Here is a 21,866-nt window from a genome sequence, read left to right as displayed (position 1 = left end):
CCTTTGCTGTTTTCTGTCCACAGAGCAACCCAGAGGAAAGTGGCTGCCTTTTTACTGTACTAGTCCAGGACATAAACTACTGTATATTTAACAGAATTTGATAACGCTTTCACTGCGTCACACACTGTGGTTCACTATTGGCTGAAGTACTCAGTTAAAACAACTGTAACAACATGTTACAGTGTTTTAACTTGTAGTCTGAGTCATCTCTTGAGTGGCCAGCTGAAACGTTTAACTCTTTAAGAGTAATCTTACAATACTGGTAATCATGACAATAAATTTGTATCAAGTGTGATTTGAAGTTAGGTCAGCTAGGACGTAACAAAGATTCTGGATGCTCTGAGGTATAAATGCACCGTGTGCTGTTCCCCGGGGAATTTCTATACTTGTTTCAGAAGAAGAGTTCAGAGAATTTTCCGTAGCAATCCTGGACTCCGTTGTTTCCTATGAACAGCAGATTGCAGAACTTCTTCCATTTTTAGTCTAAGGGAACATTATAGGTTAGTGATAATTTGTCACAGAATTTTAAGGGAGGGAAGGAATTTGAAAGAAAATTTTAGGAGGCTTATATTTTATGTGTGAAAAGGTCATGCAACATGGATACAGATTAATTACTAAGTGTTGGCTTCCTGCGTTACTTAAAAATGCCAATTTTAAAATCTAAAGAAAAAAAAGGTAGTTACATGCTGTGTTTTATAATGAAAGAAAACAGTGACACTTTTTTTAGATCAGCAAATAAAACTTTTGATTCCATCTCTCAAAGTAGCAACTGATTTTAAATTGCCTGAGAGAGATGCTGATACCAGTAAGGTAAGGAGTGTGATTTTTTTTATTTGGTTTTGCACTTTTGAGTTTGAATTCCCTGTGAGGAAATAGAGAAAAATAATGAAATCTTTGTTGAACAAATCCTTCAAAGACCTTAAACTTCAACAGTGATAGAGGCAGGGATCCCTTTTTTCAAAATCATGTCTTTGCTCAATGAAAATTCAGTAGAATTTTCTAAGCTATATTGATATAAAACAAGATTTAAGTGTTTGGAAAAAAATGAAACTTTCCATGGTAGTGCACTTAAAAAGCTAGAGAACAGAAGATGTACCAAAAAGCTTGCTACTTTAGATGACTTAATGAAGCAAGCAAATGACAATTCCATAAAGGAAAGAAAATGCCATGTAGCAGTCGAGGTTTGTCTGTCTGCATTGTGAACACTGCTGAACTTACAGGTGGGACTCACGTATTTCATTTATTCTTGCAACCTGTTGTGCACTTTAAATATCAATGATTGCCTCCCTTTGTTTGAAATTCTGCTTTCTTGTCACTCTAAAATACCTGACAGTATTCTGAGTTGTGTACTCTTTTCCCTAGTTCAACATCTCTCTTTGTGACCTACGTGGCGTGAATGCCATATTCAAAGAGGGTGGAATCTCCTTGAATAAAGGAGAAGATGGAGGTGCCAACAGTCTGCAGTAAAGATAATGGTACTCATAACTTTTGCATCTCTTTACCAGTCTTCTTTCTTTTTGAAAAAAGTTTTATTCCTTGGTCTCTGTAACTCTTCTTCCATTGAGTCATGAGAGAGATGAATGTGACTGAAGCATTAGTACTTAATAATTGGAATGATTCTTGGTGTTTAATGGTGATATGCAGTTAACTTAAGAGAACATCAGAATAGAATATCTGGCATTTGTTTGTGGGTTATAAAGTCAAAGAGTTTTTTGTTGTTTTACCTCTTGTCAGTAGGAGGTACGAGCTTGAACCCAGACTGATACACGTGAGATTCCCTGTGTGTTTTTCACACAGGTCAGTTGTAACTTGTTAGTATTGACCTAACCCTGCTGCTTAATAACACAGTAAAATAACTTATGCAACAGAGTTGATTGCAGGGAAAAAGCAAAGCAGACAGAAAATGTTTGTGCATTTTGGAAGTATAAATTAAGGAAAGGTGCTTTTTGAAGGCCTGGGCCACTGTTTGGCTTTGGTTGGTCTTCTCTTTGTACTGAAGTGTTTTGCGCTTTTCTGTTTCTTGGGCTCAGGTGTATCTCATGTTCTGACTCTAGTGCTGCAAGAACTCAGTTTGCTCTGTAAGAGAGATGTCAATGGTGTTGGCATGTTGTATGACCTGCTCAGATCTCGCTGGCTGCAAGCACTTTTAAAGGTAAAGTAATATGTGGCTGTGAAAGCAAAGGTTACCTAAAGAGCAAGCTCTAGGGAATAGCTACTTTATTTTGCCATACCAGGACAATAAATGCTTATTTACACTAAGTGTTGATAGTCCCAAAGTCAGTCCTAACATTAGCAGTCAAGGTGGCCAAAACCCTTCTGCTCTAAAGGAAATGTCTTGGACATTTAAACTCTTCTACTTTATATGTCTGTACTAAGGCCAAGGGACAGAGACATAGGCTGAACACAGTGTAGATCAGCTGTCTCTTCTATTCTTAAATCTCTATATGGCTATGAATCCTACTTTTTGGCTTGTGAAATTATATTTCTTTTATTTTGCATCTCACTGATCTGATGTGCAGTTGAAGATTTTATGTTGTTAGAGAACAGAGTTTTGACAGATGTGTCTATCCTGAGCAGAACTGTATCTCTGAAACAAATTCTGTACCAATTCTACTTTTTGTCTAACAAGGATTTTTAAAATCTTTAAATTTTAAACAAGAAAAACTTGTAGTGGATAAGAATGCCCATAAAGGCATTTTAAATACAGCAATTTGTTTTAAGTTAAATTTACTTTGTTAATTATGCCTGCAACTAGAGGAAGGAAACACACTACGAAACAGAATTGACACTATCAGGCTATTGATGTGTGTAAACAGCTTTTCTTATTGGAAAATTCAAAACTACAGTATAACTGGCTGGCTAGCTGATAATATGGAAGGGAAAGGAAGTCAATTCTAGACTCAATTTCAGATGCATTAGACATTAAGGATTTAGATTGCAAGCTCTTTGGTTCTAGTTGGACTGAGAATTGCTAGAAATACAATGTTGTCCATTGTGTGTTGCGTATGTATCTATATAATCATGTGAACAGATCAATGTTGTCATTGCATTGTCTTGTCTGTCATGGCTTGCAACAGATTTATGAATGCCTCCAGCACTATCTTGGAAAAAGACCAGTTCCTGTCACACTGCAGGCACGTGCATTGAATCGTGAGGTGAGACTGTGTATACAGAGTTTATTGCTTTACTTACTCATACCAAATTAATCAACTTAGCTGCAGGTAAGTGTTCTGATATTTATTTTGTGTCTCAGGTGATGTCTCACTATATAAAGTTAAAAGATTTTCTCTTTGCACATTTTTAAAATTACTCAACCACCCTTACTGTGTTAAGAGAGGGGGCATGAGAAATGGGTACAGCCATGCTCACTGGACTACACGAGTCCTGACCAGTGTAATGAACACACAGTATTTGTTTTAACCACTGACCAGGTATTTTTCTTTCCATGTAACTGTGTGGTTCAGTATTAGGGCTACAATCAAGCAGTCTGACATGAGGCCTTTGAAAAGCTTTTTAGATTTTTCTAATCATAATAGCTGATAGGTTCTTAATCTTTTAATTAGTGGGAGAGTTGACTCTCCCACTAAGTAGAGAAATTGAGACTAGTGATGGAATTGGTTGAGGGATGGGAGCAAAAGCTAATTTAGAGCACATGGCACTGCGCCTGAACTAAATTAAGCCTGGCTGAATGTTGCGCAGCTGTGGTCATATTGTCCAGTTCTAGACCAAGCCATATGGACATCCTCTGAGTCATAGAATGTGGGGGGCTTAACACTGTCTCCATATCATACTCCTCTAATTTCAGTGTAGAGCTTTCTAAGCTAATTGTCCTCCAGAATCCATCTCCAGACTTTCTCTCTTACGTTTATCAGGTGGTAGAGTTACTGCGCGAAGCTCCTCAGTCTGGAGAGATCAAAGAGCTGAGACGACTCCTGCGTGCTCCACACTTCAAGGCAAGTCCTGCATAAGGAAAGGAAAAGTTTGCTCACAGACCTGTCTGCATTTGGACTGGAAATGGATGGGCAGCTGTTCACAAGAGCTGGCAAAGGAGCCAGAAGAGACATAGTTAATAAATCACAAACTAACCTGGTTGTGAAATCAAATGTGGACTGTGTATCTAAAGTACCTGCAGTGGGCTGTATTTTATTTAAAGGCTGTGTTTGAAAGATATTCCTTGCAAAGTTTTAAATTATGGGCAGTTGATGCAAACATATATAACCAGATTTTCCTTGAAATTGCAAAACCTGCATTCTTTATCCTAGAGCTCCAAACAGAAATGTTTTACCTTTTTAAGTTTTCCAGAAAAAGCACAGAGAGCAACTTTTTTTAAAACTTTATTCCATGGTTTAATTTTTCAAGTGGAAACAAGAAAATATCAACGTGTGCAATGGATCTGTGTTCACACAGGAACTTATTCACTGATTTTTGTTTTCTGACCAGTCACTGTTTAAAGCTCTGCTGTTGTATGATCTTTGCTTGTGGGTTGGTTGATTTGCTAGGTTTTGTTTGTAACAGGCTTTGCTATCTGCTCATGACACTGTGGCCCAGAAAGATTTTGAACCAACCCTTCCACCACTGCCAGACAACATACCTGAAAATGAAGAAGCTATGAGGATTGTCTGCTTAGTGAAGAACAACCAGCCTCTGGTGAGGGAGCTTTCTGGTATCTGTCAAATTATTTTAACTTAGACAAGCAGTGATAATGCATCAGATGCATATTGGTTTCTTTCCAGGAATGTCACAGGGATTGTGAGCTTTCTTGTCCAGTTTTTACAGAATTGCAAGGATTGTTGAGGTTGGAAAGGGCCTTAGGAGCCCATCTAGCCCTGCACAGTGCAGGTACAACTGGAGATGTCCAGTGCCTTGTCTGCTTGGGGTTTGAACATTTGGCAGATGCATTTTCATTACATGAGATAAAACCGAACTGAATTTAGAGCTATTCCTTTGGCCAAAATAGAAATGAAGGGAGGAGAGACTCCGGAAGTTGTTTAGAAATCATTTGTGCTCATAAGCAGCAAACACTGTATAGCTTAGTTAATCTGTTTTAGGAAAAGATAGCTGTAGTATTGAGATTGTCTGTAAGAATCCTATCTATCAATGTGGTTATTTCAGTGTGATGGAAGTTGAGGACTTAGTACTAATACATTATCACTATATCCTTGTTGTGGTAAAAAAGCTGTATCTTTCAGTGCCTTTTTGTCATTGTGAAGATCAGACTTGTGATATGAAAGGAAACTTACTGGGGTCCTTCAGTGATCAGTGTGCTTTTTCTTTGTTCCTTTTTGCCAGGGGGCCACCATTAAACGCCATGAGATAACAGGGGACATCACGGTTGCCCGTGTGATCCATGGTGGCCTGGCAGACAGAAGTGGTACGTGGAATTTGAAATAAAGTGATACATAAAACTGAACTTGAAAAATAAGATATTTGAAGTAAGATAACAGCTTAGCTTCTACAATTACTGTTCCATTATAGAGCAAGAAGGTGTGTACATTGGACAGCTCTGTAAATAGCGATACGCTGCAGTGACTTTGATTCTGGCTTCATTAATTTTCAGATAAATGTGCTTGTTTGAGACTGAGTTGAGATACAAATCCAGTTTTCAATAATTTTTCTTGGCACCAATACCTGGATATCCCAAACTGCAGTGTAGTATGAATACCAGCAGCTCGTTCCCTAGTGGACAAATGGAAAACATCAGTCGTTTGTGATTCTATAAGATAATGGGCTTTAAGGAATATGTAGTAATACTTTTTGGCACTAGTCCACTAAACACTTCGACAGCATTAGTTGCTAAGCAATCTTCCAAGGAGTTTCCTTGGAAATGTTACTACTTTGTCATCCTAGAATTGAATGTGTTCCATGTCCCTTAGGAAATGTAACTAAAATGTAAGACATCTGAAGTAAAATTCAACTGTAATAGTTATAAAATCATTCCTTTTAGTATTTTCTGGACTTTGTATAGAGAAGAAAACCCATCTTGTTTAAAACAGCTGATTAAGTTCTGAGTTTGACTAATGTTTTAACTGAGTTAAAGGAAAACAGAAAAGAAAACAATATTGTGAAGATTTTAATGTAAAGGACAGAGAGGAGTCCCAAGATCTCCCACTGCACCTGGAGTTTTTGAGGGTCTGATTCCAAGTTTCATGGTCTACTAATATAATGGGTTAAGCTAGAATAGGTTCAGAGGTTACTTTGGGAAATGGAGCTATATTAAAATGTTTATGCTACTTTTAAGGCAAATCATCAGTAGAATGTAAACATGTTGTATGGGGGAGGTGGGAGGAAATAAGAAAACTGAAGCATACACAAGCTTTTTGTGACCCACAAAAGTCTGCCTAAATCCAAAATGCCTTCCTGCATACCTGGTGTATGGAAACTTTTGATACTGACTTTCAAAGCTGTGGTATATCTGTGTGACCCTGCCTTGCCTACCCAAGATAATCCGTGCTGTGATTAAACTGCTGCTGTTTTCGTGTTTGCTCTCACTGTAGGGTTGCTGTATGCTGGAGACAAACTGGTGGAAGTAAATGGAGTTCCTGTTGAGGGACTTGAGCCTGAGCAAGTTATTAATATTCTGGTATTTAATATTTTTAAAATATTTTTTCTACTTTGTACCTTAAGATTATCTGTATGCTCTCTCTTTTGCATGCTCTCTTACAGGAGAAAGTCTGAAATCTTTAACAGAAAATTTAGATTGTTTCCTTACTCTGGATGAAGTTAACAGCTGTTAATGAAATCAGAATATATGAAACCAGAATTAAATCTAACTCCTGTTCTGGACAGAAATTAACTTAATTGTGACTGTTCCACCTACAGCTTCTGGGAAAAATACTAATTTGTTCAGACTTTACTGCTTCATAATTTTTTCTGGAAGTGCAACTCCATTAATATTCCACAAGAAAGTAGTGGAAAGGTGCTGCTCTAATAAGAGTCCATGTTACAAAATGCACTAAAGCAGAGCAAATGAGCTTGTGAGCTCATACCTTGCTTTGCAAAAAAAGGGCAGTGTAATTACTGGTGTCAAAATTCTCATGAAGAAATCTGTTGAGATGTCCCTGTTATTTGTCATTTTACCCACAATTTTTCAGGGTTCTTAACTGCAAAGTATGAAGTGCCAGTCAGTGAGGTATTTCTGTATGTAATCATATCAAGTCTGTGTATTATTGCCCTGGTTGTACTATTTCTAGGTATAAGAAATCCAAACTCTGTTGGAATGATTAATTATTAAATATTTTTCGTCCCCCCTTTACATCACTTGTCTAACCAGACCCTGCTGCTAATTTAAACAAGATTTCAGTAGAAAGATTTGGTATGAGTTAATGCTGAGATTATATATACTTATAATGAAACATTGAATTAAAAAGATGTAGCAAAACTTTGAGGTTTTATTCTTGAGTTTCCTTTTGGAAAAAATAGAGTATTGACACATTGACTCTACCTAACTTCTATCTGTAATACAGACATTATAGTAATTTCAAAGCCATGTTGTGTTAAGCTTGTGCTGCCAGTGTTTAATTATTTATGTTGAATACCTACCATATTTTAATCCTTTTCTAATCACTTAGGCCCTGTCTCAGGGGACCATTATGTTCAAATTAATTCCAGTTTCTGATCGGCCTGTCAGCAACCAAACAACAGTAAGAAACATTCTTTTTCTTTTTCCAGATTGTTACTGCAAACAGTTACTGCAATAATGCCTAACTGTGTGATACAAAGAAATGATGTTGGCTAGAAGTTTATTGCAATCCTTAGGGTGTTACCTTGCTTTATGGCCACCTCTCAGCTGACATCACTATGTTGTTGCTGAAGCAGTAAAGACAGTAAGTGGAAATGTAGTTGTGTAATGAGGGCATTTTCAGAGTGATCTACAGGTTGAGGGTCAATTCTTTTCATAATGTATGAGATGAATTGTTTTTTCCTCCCTTAATTAACAGATAGAGTTTGGGGCTTGATCTGGTTTTTAAAACTTTGGTTCATCGTTAATTGACTTTAAGTTGCAGCAAAATCTGACTCTGTGATTGTAAAGCTCATGTTGCATCTGTTCTAAACCTGTCTTCCACTTACTCTTGTATATTTTGTTTACCAGCTTTATGTGCGAGCAATGGCAGATTACTGGCCCTTGCAAGATCCTGCCATACCATGTGCTGATGCGGGTTTGCCTTTTAAGAAGGGGGAAATACTCCAGATTGTGGATCAGAATGATGCTCTCTGGTGGCAGGCCAGGAAAGTTTCAGATCTCAGTGCCTGTGCTGGACTTATACCTTCAAATCATCTTCTGAAAAGGTAAAGAATTCAGTTTTCCTGATTTCTAGTTCAAAAATTAGCCAGTTATTCAGACTTTGTAATTTAAAATTTTCCTATGTTTTATAGCAGTATGATTCAGAGAGACATCTGACAAACATCTTTCCTCTTTCTGTTCTCCAGTTTCTTGCTCTTCTTCCCTTAAGAGCACCTATGTGAGAACAAGCTTTTGAAAGCACCTGCATCATCCTAAATTGCCATCTAAGAAGCTGGCAGCACTTGTCTAGTCTCTGTGCTAGTTGCTAAGTCATCTAGCAGAGTGTAGCAGCTGAAAGATTTGTGGAAATGGAGGGAATATTAAGGGCCATCATCTATGATTAAAAAAAAAAAAGGCAGAGGGAAGAGTGGAATACTAAAAGTATAGCATTTTTTTAAAGATTTCCTGTGGGGCATGAGTGACCTCTTCAACCTTAGTCACAACCAAGTAGACCAGGTTAAAAGAAAGGAGAGAGGAAAAAACCCCAAAATGCTCAAGGAAGAACAAGGATCTCTTGCCTGTTATTTTCTGCATAGTTAGCCCATTATTTTTACTCTACACACTTTCAGAATCAGAGTTCCTAAACTGCTGTAGCACATGTCTCAATTTGATCCTGTAACCACATGTCCTGGCTGTGTCACCCGCAGGATAGCATAAGGCTATGCAATTGTAGATGAGAAGCTCCACTTTGTACTATAATAAATCTACCTGTGGTCTGTGTAGTGAAAGTTGAAATCAAACTGGGTTTGATTCAGGCTGCAAGCAGGAGGCTCTGTGTAGTAACAGAGGCAGTAGTACTACTGCCCGTAGCAGTAGCATGTTCTTCTACTTCCAGGTGTCTGTACCACAGTATGGCTTATATTCCTGTCCTTTCATATAACTCTAAATACTTCTGGGCTGCTGATTTGGGAATCACCTTTCAATAGTTCTGATAGCATGTTGCTTTCTTTCAGGACTCTGCAGTGGGCTAAAACACTGGTAATGTTTCAATCTTGTCCTCTCTCGGTTCAATACTGATTGATCTTATGTGTAAACAGTGAATCTGGCTGGAGCATAATGTGCTTGTGGTCTGTTTTGTTTCTTTAACTGTGCTAAATTTATTTTTATGTAGGAAGCAGCGAGAATTCTGGTGGTCTCAGCCCTTCCAGCCCCATCTCTGTCTCAAATCATCAATGTGTGAGTGAAAAGTTACTTGAATGGTACAGTAGGAAAGAAAGATCTTGTCTTTGTTTCAGGGATACTGAAATAGAAGCTCATACAATTCAGTCTGATCCAAAGACATTGTTTCTGGAGCCATATTGTAACTAGAAGTGTGTTAACTATCTCCAGAAAAGCAAATACCTGATGATAATTGTACCTGGAATACTGGAGGTGGAGGTGGTTGTCTCCAGTGTACTTGGGATCTGACTATGAGAGAAGCTGTGAATTCAACTTCATCTGATGTCTGTAACACTTAGGAGCTCACCAGGAGAGCCAGTTCTCTCTAGGATAATTGGATGCAAATAAGTCTTGAGGTGACAATTGTAGCATCCTGGCTTTCCAGTTCTGCACTGAAAAGTGCCATGCAATGTTTAGAATGTTTCTTTGTCATCAAAGCTATTGAGAGAAAGCTGAAACTTCTTTTCTTGAGGTCTAAGATAAGCTATGCTGCCCTTTAGTTTATTCACAGTAACAATCCAGAAATATCTGCCAACTGTAACTTTCTGTAAACATGTAATTATTCCCAGACAAAAAATGTTCTTCCTGTTTTCTTTCTCCCCATTTTCTTCTATGGTTCTTTACGGAAGTACAAATTTTTTCTCCTGTGATAAATCCCAGAGGGAGTATGTTTCATTCCCTAGGATTCTTCTTGCACTGATTGCTTTGTTTGTTAGAGCTGAGGCTCTCTTTCACCATAATATTATTGCATTTTAACTGCTTCAATGGATATGCTGTGAGCAGTAAGCACTGTGGAAGAAGGTATGAAATCTTATCTGGACAGCATTGTATTTCTGTAGCTGGAACCAATATAGCACGTGGCTTTAAAGGCTTTTTAAAACATTGTCAGAAATGAGGCATTTTGATAAATACATGCAAAAGAAACCCAAGTTCTTATCGTATTATGTGCTTAACATAATGGAAATTCAGCCTTTTTTCACCTGGAAAGGTAGATGCTTACATTGTCTTAAAGTGGAAACTTTAGTTATGCATTATGTGTTAGGGAACTGACTGTTTGGATGGGTTCTTTGGGAAAAGAAAGGCAGCATTTCCTCTTTCTCTTTTCCTCTCCCTCTTTCTCTCCAGAGCAGCTCTGAGAGACCATTTCTTTAAAGGATACTTATGGGCAGAATGGGGTTGACAATTGCCCTGTTAACTGCAAAACAGCTCCCACGGGGCCTGTCTGGAGGGGCACAGGAACAGATCACACAAACTGCAGCATCCTGAGCCCATGAGTTTGCCCAAGCTCATGTGATCACATTTCAGGGACATGAATGGATGTGGGCTGGGGATTGAGAGGGAGCTGAAGCCATCTTTTTCTTTTCTTCCTTGTAAAAGTAATAATAAAATCAACCAAACATAATGCTTTCCTGGAGTGTAGCATATTGGGAAGATAGACTTCTAAAAGCTATAGGATAAAAAATTCTATTCCCTCATGGTAATACTTAATAAATAGATATCTACTGGATAAACAGACTGACAGCCATGTTAAACCTTTCATTATTTCAAGAGGAGAATTCAAATTAGACATGTTTGCCTCTCTGCCCCATGTCCTTCAGAGCACTCATTTAAGAAGAGCCTTGTGTTCACTGAAGACAAGGAACATCAGTAAATTGGAGTTAACAGTTAAAATCTTTAAAGATGTCTAAATCTAAGATGATCTGAGCTTCACATATTTTCTTTTTGATGTCTGAGTTCAGTCTTTTAAGATCTGTAAGGTTGTTTTTCCTCCCCAGTGTTTTTCTGATTCAGATGAATTTTTTTTCCTTGTGTTGATCTGTAGAGGACGACATGCAGATTGACGAGAAGTGTGTGGAAACAGGTAACTGAATTCACTTGAGATTATTTTATTTGCTTCAAGGAAGTAGCTAGTTAAAAGCCTTGTTTTATTTCCCAGATAAAACCCCTTATTCTCCTAGTGAACTTTATGATAGAAAATTCTGTTTGTCATACCTTGGAAACCTCACCCAGTATTAGTGCATTAAAATGAGCTATTTGCAGTTCTGGTGTACGGTGCTTACAGTCAATTATTGTGCTGAAAAGAGGACCAGTGCAAAAATACCTGCTTGAATGAGATCCAACCTCTGATGCAGGTTGTGGACTGTGGCTGTTAGGTTACCATAGTTTTTTGCCTATTGTATATTTAATGCCACAGATTATTGTAGTCTTGGAGAACCAACACAATTCATTGTCGAGAAACTGATCTCAGGAGAATAGGGTTTTAGGCACTGGACAAGAATAGGTTTTCATATGTGAATACTACATGTGAAGACTAAAAGCAGCACAGCTTATTCTTCCTTCTCCCAAGGTAATTCAGAAAGCTCTCCTGGAGGGATGTGTTCCTGTAGGACTGGGTGGAAAGAGATGAGGCAGTTAATTCAGATATGGGTGAGCTGTATTTTGCCACCTCAGAGTAGATGGATCTGGGGAAAGTATATGTGAGACAGACAGATAGGAGCTGGAAAACTGATCTCTGATTCTGAAATTCTTTAGAAGGAAAAGAATTAAATTTTGAATTTATTTTAATACCTTTGCTATCTGGATTACTAAACAAGATGAAGAAACATTTGAGTCAGGTGAGTTCCTCTGACCTAACTCTAAATCCCTTGATATTGTTCTGCTGAGAGAAAGGTGTTCAGAGGCAAACAACTGTCTCAAAAACAAGCAGGTGACAAAAACCAAAAATTCATTTTAGCTTCAGAAGCTGTTCTGGCTTGAAAAGCCATTATGTGAAATCCTGTTGCCTTAAGTTTTCCTCTTGTTTTCTGATTCCCCTAGTAGTTAGTTTTCTGATTCCCCCTCCTGTTATGCCACAAGCGTGAGTGCCTCTTCTCGTGCATCAGCATCGGGTCTGTTTATCAAATCCTACTCAGTTATACCCGTGCAAGCTCTGTGCTCTGATGTCAGTGGATAATGGGATTACTTTAGGGTAATGTGGAGGCCTGAATCCCCAGTGCCTCTAAGAGCTGACGTGGTAAAGAAGAAAGCTGTTCTGGATTCCTGATTGTATGCATGGATGGCACACAGGAAAAAGAAATGCTTATAAAATTAATTATTTATGTTTAAAACATAAAACTAAGCCAATATGGGATTTTTTTTTTTTTAATTTCAGAAACAGCTACTTAGTTACAGCACGTTCAGAGTTCTGCAAAACTTACATCTTCTACAATAAATCATTTTTTCACTAGAAGAACTCTACTGCTAAACTTCTCATTTGAAATATTTGTTAATCTTGTGGAGAAAATGTCATTTGACCTGACACTTGCTCTTCTCCACAAGGTCCCTACTTGCCAGTTGCATCTTCTTCTCTTATCACAGGTGGTTTGTTCTCTTCCACCTCTCAAGCAATGCCCAAAGCTTTTAGGGCGGAACCAGCAGGTCTCCAGGGCAGTCTTTTGTTTCCAGGCTAGGATGTTTCTGATAGCTGCACTCGGGGATTACTGTAGCAAATCCTATTCACTGCTCAGTGCTGAGTCAGCTCTCTGCTGCATCCAGACAGTCAGAGGAATAAAGGTGCAAATATTTGCTATTCTACATTTTAACCAGTAGTTGTAGATGTATTTTGCAGTACAATACTGACATAGATGCTGCAGTTGAGTCTCTCATACTTTGAGAATTAAGAATTCACGCTCAAAGAGGCATAATTTAGATTTAAAGTCTGCAGTACCTGTTTTCTACATTCCCTAAATGCATTGGACAATGCTGGTTGGATTTTTTAAAGAATCATAGTATAGACTGTCTTCTGAAAACTAATTGTTTCATGTCTGTCTCTATCTGAATGTGCAGAGGAGCTTAAAGAAGGTAACATAACTTTTTTCTCCCTGTCTCCTGTAAACAGTAATCTGATAGAATTTATCTGTGTTTATTGCTTTACCAGGAACTACTACTCTTCTTGCAATACCCAGTAGCTGAATTGCTTGTTCCCTGTAGGATTCCACACTGCACTCCAATACCATAGAACAGAGTGTAGATAAAGCAGAAATACATAAAAATATTTGAATGATGGCTCAAGAGACCTGAAGATAGAAATGATATGGGCATGTGTCAGTACTCTGAACATTGCCCTGAATGAGCAGTTTTGTGCCAAGTAATTTTTTTCTACAGTCATAAACAAGTTTTTAGTCCATATAGAAATGTAGGAGTAAAACTGTACTGTAGAGGTACAAGTACTGAAGAGTGCATAGATGTGAAAGAGTAACTAATATGCATCTAATTTTGTTTCGATACTTGCATGCTTATGAGAACTGTAAATCAAAGAATCTACTGCTAAAAGCATTTCACAGTTTGCAAAGAAAATGTTCCTTTCTTGAAATACTTACTGTTTTTAAAGACATGCCGATGTCTTTTGTATCTCATTCTTGTTTTAGTAAGGCCTAAATAAAGGGAATCCACAGTTTGGAGAACTACATGCAGGATTAGGAGAAAATTAGGAGTCCTTTTTGAAGAGAAAGGTGAACACTGACACCATTTTTTTCTTCTTGGTTAAATGTGTTCAAATCACCTTTCTAAAATAGTTTCTAAACTTTTAGAGTATTGATCTATTGGGAAATTGGTATTTTTGAGCCTTACAGAATAAGGCAGATTTAATAGATTTAATTTTTAAAAAAGTGCATGCAGAACTTTAGAAGTCTCACCTGAATAGTAAAACCTTCATGAGGAACAGCATGAGGATGGGGACAAAAAGACTGAGAGGAAATAGATTAGGCTGACATGTTGGAGCAGAGATGCAAGTTGCATTTTCCAAACATGCTATTGGGCAGAAAGTTAGTTATAAAGTTTTTGTTTCTGATTTTGAGGTACTGACTTGCTGGTTATTGTTTTAACTAAAGAATTCTTGTAAGCTATGTTCCACCTGAAAAGCTTAAATTAGGTGGAGGGTTTTTCACTAATTTCAATTTTAAAACATCGTCTGGCATCTAGTTATCTTAGGAATTAAACAAACAAAATGGTGAGTTTCAAATATAATTTAGAAAGTACCAAGACTTTCTAAATTGGTTTTTTTTTCTCTTATAGAAACATTGGCCCTTTGAATTGGTCATTGGTCATGTGAAATATTTTAATATTTCATACTATGGAATATTGTGCTTTAAAAAATTATATTAGGCATGGTATTTCCATATGTTTACTGAAACTCTTTCCTTTGGAATCAGCAATAATTGTTAGACATCTAATTTATAAGCTTTCACTGTTCCTTTTTATTTCATGAGTATTTCTTCTTTGTATTCTAGAAGAGGAAGAATTTGGTGAATTTGGTCAACGAGTCTTTATTGGTATGCAGTGACTAAAGATAAGTAAGATAACTGAGACTTGATCTAGATTAAGTGCTTGTCTGAGGTTAAATATAATGCTTTGTTCTTTATATCACCTAAAGACTTACTAAATGGAATTCTGCTTACTCTGTTTTCCAAACTTCAAGAAGTCTCTTTCCTCCTAATAATGCTAATTCTCTCCATTTAAATCTGTCTTCCTGTTATGTTTCTACCAAGACTTGGCCACTGCTATTTGAATTTGACTTCATGATTAATTTTGCATAGTGTTGTCTGTCATCTGTTGAGAGTAATCATGAGGGCTCTCGTTAGAAAAGCAGATCTCTATGTGAAGTTTTCAGAGTTGGATGGCAAAGTGGGGCCACAAAACTGTCCCTGATACTAAACCTTAGTGACCTTTAAAATACACATTCTGGAGGCTGGAGCAAATGTTCCCGATTTACGCCATGAAAGCGAATCAGACACACTATCAAAAAACTTGGCCTGTTCCCTAGGGATGCTACATGTAGTCAGAAACTTCTCCTTCAGCTTGTTTTGGGGATCTTTTGGTGGTCTTTAATTCTGGTCTAGTTTTCAGGGGACTTTTGCCTGCTCTTTAGCTGTCATTTAATGCTCAGAGGTTCTCTCAACCTGTCAGATCAAGTGCAGCAATGAAATCCGCTACCGTTCACCTTGCAAAAAGCTCACAAGGAGTACTATGTTTGTGGCTTAGGAAGAGACCCTCCAGGCTACAGAACTAGTTGCCTGCATCTCAGGTGTGTTTTCCAGTCCTGATGTCTTTGCCCTCACAGCTGGTTTCCGTAGGAGTATGCGCCTGTGTCGCAGGAAATCCCGGATCAACCAGCAGTCGTGTTACACTCGGTGCCCCAGCAGCTGCTGCAGCTCTCTTGCAGCTCCCTATGAAGAGGTGGTCAGGTACCAGCGGCACCCAACAGACCGGAACAGACTCATTATACTCGTGGGTAAGGGGTTAATTACCTTCTCAGGCCAAGTTCACAGCCTTGTGCCAGAGGGGAGGAAACAGTCAGTCATGGTCTGACCCGCTGAGGTTTCCTGCAGCTGATTGCAGCGGTTGCTGACTGTGGAGGTAGCTTTCAGAGCAACATTTCAAGAATCATTGTAATTTGACCCCATTATTGATTTTAAAGTTTAATGTAAGTATTATCTTCTTTGGCTGAGATAATGAATGTTTAAAAACAATAATAATAAAGTCCTTAGAAGAAGCTGTACAGTTATGAACGCTGGTTGATAATGGAGTTTAATAGGGAAGTAGTTCAGTTTTATATTCAGTTGGGACTGAAAAAGATGAGAAACTATTTGTTACTTATTAGAAAACATCTTTATGTGGAAGCATTTCTCCAACCAGTGTTAAGTGCATAGATATGACAACAGTAAGAAGAATGTTTGAAATTTAACTCCAGACTAGAACAATCTCAGTAATGGGCTGTATGGAAAGTTAAAGATGCCTTTAATAATGCTTGCTGTAGGAAATACTGTATTAAGTGGGCTGCAGGCTCCCAAGTAGACTTTGATGTCTATCTAGTAGACTAGATAGTGGCTGAAGGGAAGCTGCTGTTCCACAGTGTACCAGGGTCCTCATAAAGCAAACTGGGTAAAGGCAAATCCAGTGTCCTTTCTAAGTCTGAAATTATTTGATAATTTTTTTTCTTTTAAAATACTATTGCTGAGTTGCCTCCTGGGTACAGCTGTATTGCTGGGAAGTGATTTGTACCCTGTTAGTAATATTAGTTGCTTTTCCAACTCTCCAGGTCCTGCAGGAGTTGGTGTGAATGAACTAAGGCGAAGGCTCATCACAAGTAACCCACGAGAGTTTCGAAGTGCCATACCTCGTACGTCATGTTTTTCCTCTTTCCCCCACTACCTCCTTCAAACATGATTAGGAAATGCCAAGTACCTCCCTCTTGCCTTCGTGTATTTATACACTCTTTGCTTTATGGCTGTTCCTTCAGCTCCACTGAAAGCCAGTATTGTTTGCTTTCATAAGGATTAGTTTAAAATATGATTTATCTCATTTTGACAAATCAAACAAAAGTATTTTCAAGTCCCAGCTCCTGAAACCCTTGAAAGTTTTGCATAGGTAAAAGTTATCTGCATGATTTTGTTTAATCTTGATGTTTACTTTTCCTAGATTTTACCAAAAAAAATAGTTTCTTGGGGATACTGTAAGTTCATAGTGTTTAAGTGATCAGATATGAGAATGAAGGCAACAGAAGCTGGTGCTTAATAGGCTTTGCAGCTTTCCTTATTAGCCTTCTAGTCTCAGATGAGACTTATGTAGCTTAATTTCTGACGTAACAACTGAAATTGTTTCTACCTGTGCTTAGTTGGTTCTTGAGAATTAGATAACAAACCAGGAAATTATGAATCTGAAGCTAACTGAAAATTCAGGACTTCTTTTGTGCTTAAGATCCTAGATATGGGGAAGGTGCAAGTACGGGAAAGCTTGTGGGATTTTTCTGAATGACCTTTAATTAATTTTACCTCAGAGGAGTAAAAAAAAAAGTGCAACCAGTTCCAAAGCAGTTGGTTTGAGTCAGCTATTTGGATTAAACTATTCTCCTTCCATTCCAAGAAATACAGTTGTGCTTTGATAACTTTCAAGGACTTGCCACTGGGAAACCATTAGAGTAGTCAGGGCTTTTGCTCTGCATTAACAAATGGAAATAGCTCATGTTATTATTTAGGAAAACTCTGATTTATAGTCCTTCATGAAGTTCTCATTTTCTTTTATAAAATTACAATAATTTAGTTGCAGCTGATTTTTTTTGGTGTGTATCTCCTTTCAGACACCACTCGTGTTCAGAAAAGTTATGAAATGAATGGTCGTGAATATCACTATGTATCCAAGGAAACTTTTGAAAACATGGTGTATAGCCACAGGTGAGAAGGAGAGATGAATTACATTTCTGTTACTTAACATGATCCAAGAAAACACAGTTTTGTATTTAGGTCCCAAGTCTGGGCTCCTCCACTCTTACTATGTAAGTTTGCTGTAAATTTGGGCCAAACTACTTGAGACAGTTGCTTCAAAGACTGTGTTTGTGCAGTTGGAAATGGTTCCTCCACACTTAATCTCAGAATCCTTCTAAAAGAAAGTGGGATGTCTAGTCTTGAGCTCATTAGATGTGTAAGTTATGAGTTCACAACTCTCCTGGAAACCAAACTGCTTCTGAAAATTGAGCAGTGAGTCAAACCTGTTCCTGACCTACAACCTGTTGCAGGATCTCTGCAGTGATGACATGTAAGCAGCTGACCTGTAAGGGCTAAACATTAAAAAGTTATCTGCTCCTTTCTATACATCAATAATCTCTCTAAGACAGACCAGCTCAGCACCAGAAGCTACACTCATTGAGCTGTGCCAAGTGCTTTGAGATCTTCGGATTTATGAAGTTATTTGTAGTATATAGTTGACAAGCATCATTAAAATCACAACCTCTAAACACAAAATTTGTAACAACATGATGAGTAAAAAATGCATGTTTTGGAGATGTTGAATTGTAGTGGTTTTGATTTTGTGTCCAGTGTAGCAGGGAAGAGCAAAAGTGAAGGTCATTCATCAGTGTTCACTATGTTTTATGATCATTCTGTCCTGATCACTGGATTACATTTGAAGATTTCACCTTTAAATGGAACCTTTTTGAGTCTCAAATGCTCTTTCATTGTCCTTCTTTCTCACCTCTGTTGCAGAATGCTGGAGTATGGGGAATACAAAGGGTACCTGTATGGTACCAGTATTGATGCAGTGCGAGCAGTCCTTGATGAAGGGAAGATCTGTGTAATAGATTTAGAACCACAGGTGAGTGGTAGAGGGGAAGGGAATCTTCTGGGAGGAAAAATAATTTTCTCTACATTCTTGAGCTATTGGAATGGTGTCAGTTGCTTTGTCTTGTTTTTCACTTTACCTCATGGTGCTTTAACCCAAGATTATTCTTTGCATGGGTCTTGGGGTGGGGGTGGTGATACTACAGTGACAAGTATGTCGAGACAGTTCATTTATTTTCAGGCCAGCAGCTGCATGACCAGTTTGGATGGTACAGAAATGAGTTTTCATGCTTGCTTAAAGTAAGGATTATTCTTTCATGTGGAGACTGTTGCATGGGATTTCCTCCTCCTCCAAGCTCTGTTAGTTGAGAATTCTGTCCTTCTGTCTCCAATCTCTGAATACCTTCTGGTAAAAGCAGCAACTATTAAAGTAATCAAGCAGAAGCAGGGCACTATAGTGTGCCTCTTTTTCTCTTCAGAAGTAATGGCTAAGAGTAAGCTGCTCCTTCACTTAGATGCTATTCACATTTTTTTTCCTTCTATCTTTGCATTGAATTTGCTGATGAAGATAAGGGTAATAAAAGCCTGGGCTTGCACATATCTAAGGTACTTTGAGCTGTGTCCAGCAAAATCTCACCAACCTTCTCTGGATTACTTGTGTTATATAGTACTTAGGAGCTGTTTGGGCTATGGTGTTTCAACATCTTTTCTAACCAAATAGAAAGAGAGACACCATATCTCAGTAAACCTTGGATATTTCCCTCTAATTACACAGAATCAGTGTGTTGGAGCCTTAGGTTAGCAGAGGTTTGTGCTGCTTAAAATGGATGTTAAGTTACATGACCTGTGGGGTACTACTCAAAAACTCAAACCGCTGTAAGAGGCAGATCAGGTCACACCTTAGTCTTCAGATCTAAAAATCTCCTTGGGTTTCTTCTGTTACATTTTTAAGCAAAGGGGAGGAAGAGAGGTGTTGGATGGTGGGGTGTGCAATCTTGCCACTTGAACAGATGTGTCACTATCAGTTTTTTAGGGTTTGAGTTTAAAGGACAAGTTTTGGGAAGGGTATCAAGTCACAGCAGTGAGGTAGGAGAATTACTGCTGAGTTGCATACTTGATTTTAAATCTGGTGGCTTGACCAGCTTTACATGCTATGATTTCTTTTTCTTTTTTTTCTAGTTCTCTCCACTGCTCTGTAGAAATTTGAAAATGCTTATTAGCATTAGGGAATGTTACATAGAACAATGATTTCTGAAAGCAGGATACTTTCTTTCAATATAGAACAATAAAGGTGTACTTGTTCTAAAGGTAGCTCCCCAACAGTTAAAAAAGCACAGGTTTCAAATGCATTTTTAATGTGCTGATTGTAGAGATCTGTTAATGACTCTGTTCTGTCATTCACTGATGTTGAAAGCATCTCCTAATAAGGTTACCAAGCAGAGTTAAGTGATCCTTGTATGGTACAGTTGGTTAACAGTATCTGGTCCAGGAATTATTAGTGAGACCATTTTCAAGTAGGTGTTCCTGACAAAGATATCTCCTAGGTCTGGAGATAACAGCGTGTTGTAAACCACTGGCTTTTTATGGGAGTAAAAGTGGGATGAATACACTTGAAATACTTAAACTTCATTTTACTCTTCATTTGCAGGGCATACAATTAGCCCGGACTCATGAGTTAAAGCCCTACATTATATTCATCAAGCCACCGAGCATAAGCTGCATGAGGCAGACACGTAAAAATGCCAGGATCATTACGGACTATTATGTGAACATGAAGTTCAAGGTAAGATTTGGGAATAAAAGAGAATTGAGTTTATTAATCTGAGATTCTGTGTTTAGAACGTAATGCATACTACTATCTTACAGTGTTAACTCTTAAAAAAAGATTATTGTGTCTTTAAGATGAAATCTAATCATTCGTGTCTCATTTGGTTGGGATCTTTTTCCCCCTCCAGATTTGCTTTGAAGCATAAGTGTTGTAATTTGTATCCAGGGGACTGAGGCATTTTTCTTCAAAATATCTTTAAATAAAGGAGAAGCTATTTTGCGTATTTTTGTTTTAATTAACTGCCTTGTGTCAACATTTGAGTCAACACATATATTTACTGTTTGCACTGAAATACCTGGAATGCACTTCATTCAGTAATTTAATAAACTATTTTTTCACATATTTATAAGAATGTATTATTAGTTCACATGCTTAATAGCAGTATCAGTATCAATTCTATACTTAGTTCTATAGATAAAACACAAATCTGGCTTGTAGGAAATCCATACCTTATTTTAGAATGTATATAGCGCTTTGGCACAATTGTTTCCATGCAAATCATAGTCAAGTTTAGCATCTTAATGTTTTGAAGACCACAATCCATAACTGTATGGAAATGAATCATAATGGCTACAACAGAAAGAAACGTAATCACTGGAGAAATAAAATCTGGATCGGAACACAAGCATTAGTGGATTTGCCTTCCAGTCCCTAACATTCTCTGCCAGCACTCATCATTAGAATAACCTTTTTGGGGCAAATGGAGCATACCGTACACAAGGTACTTCCTTGGGAAGGGTGTGGCAGTCAGCCCTGTTTTGGAGACTTGGAACTGACTGTAGCAGATGAACTTTACTAATAGCTGTAAATGAAATAAAGTAGACTGGCACTATCTATTCACCTCTTGTTTATGTGGGCCAAGGTGCTCTGGAGATGCTGTACAGGTATGTTTCTCTACACAAATTTTTTAAGTTTTACAGACTTACTCTGTCTCACAGGAAGAAGATTTACAGGAGATGGAAGAATCGGCTAAGAAAATGGAAGTTCAGTTTGGTCAGTTCTTTGATCAAGTGATTGTGAATGACAATTTACAAGAAGCATCTGCACAGCTGCTGTCTGCAGTACATCGTGCACAGGACGAGCCCCAGTGGGTCCCTGCAATATGGATATGCTCAGACACTCAGCCCTAATTCTGAGCAGCAGGCAGCTTCAGAAAGATTACAGCTTATGTTTTACTCCAAGAATAATCCTAATGTCAGGATTGCAAGAATTTATCTTTGTATGTAAGGGATTTGGAAGAGGATTAGGAAAGAAGCTGCTACAGGAGATATAATCATACTACATTCTGTGTAGCTCTTGAGCTTTTTATGTGACAGTTGCATCCACTTTTGTACAAAAAAAAAAAAGGAAATACTGTGAGCACTCAATTACAAGAATAAAGAGAAATCTATTTTGTTGGATGTGTCTGTGTAATTTGCTTATACATAGGTTCAGAAAAGTCCTTTCCTTTCTTTTTATCATGGTCATTCTGGTACTGTGATACCTGTACATTCTGGAAGCCTTACTCTCA

At 37.9% G+C, this 21,866-nt stretch overlaps 1 protein-coding gene across 1 annotated transcript; it reads left to right on the top strand.

The window, feature by feature from the left end:
* Nucleotides 1-1,000: 1,000 nt before the first annotated feature.
* MPP4 (membrane palmitoylated protein 4) lies at nt 1,001-21,759 on the top strand. Its single transcript, XM_027678274.1, is given in 21 exon segments — nt 1,001-1,475; nt 2,031-2,152; nt 3,078-3,155; nt 3,873-3,953; nt 4,516-4,647; nt 5,290-5,371; nt 6,495-6,580; nt 7,569-7,640; nt 8,090-8,286; nt 9,393-9,457; nt 10,223-10,240; nt 11,262-11,300; nt 12,034-12,054; nt 13,265-13,279; nt 14,707-14,748; nt 15,537-15,707; nt 16,515-16,595; nt 17,553-17,646; nt 18,454-18,562; nt 20,177-20,311; nt 21,295-21,759. Coding segments are annotated over 21 exon segments (1,911 nt in total). The 5' UTR covers nt 1,001-1,396; the 3' UTR covers nt 21,487-21,759.
* The last annotated feature ends 107 nt before the right edge of the window (nt 21,760-21,866 follow it).

The sequence above is a fragment of the Neopelma chrysocephalum genome, unplaced genomic scaffold (assembly GCF_003984885.1).
Source record: "Neopelma chrysocephalum unplaced genomic scaffold, ASM398488v2 Primary Assembly neopelma1_44, whole genome shotgun sequence".
In the NCBI taxonomy this organism is placed as follows: Eukaryota; Metazoa; Chordata; class Aves; order Passeriformes; family Pipridae; genus Neopelma; species Neopelma chrysocephalum.
Note: the sequence above shows the minus strand (reverse complement) of the source record. Positions and strands in the feature narration are given on the sequence as shown.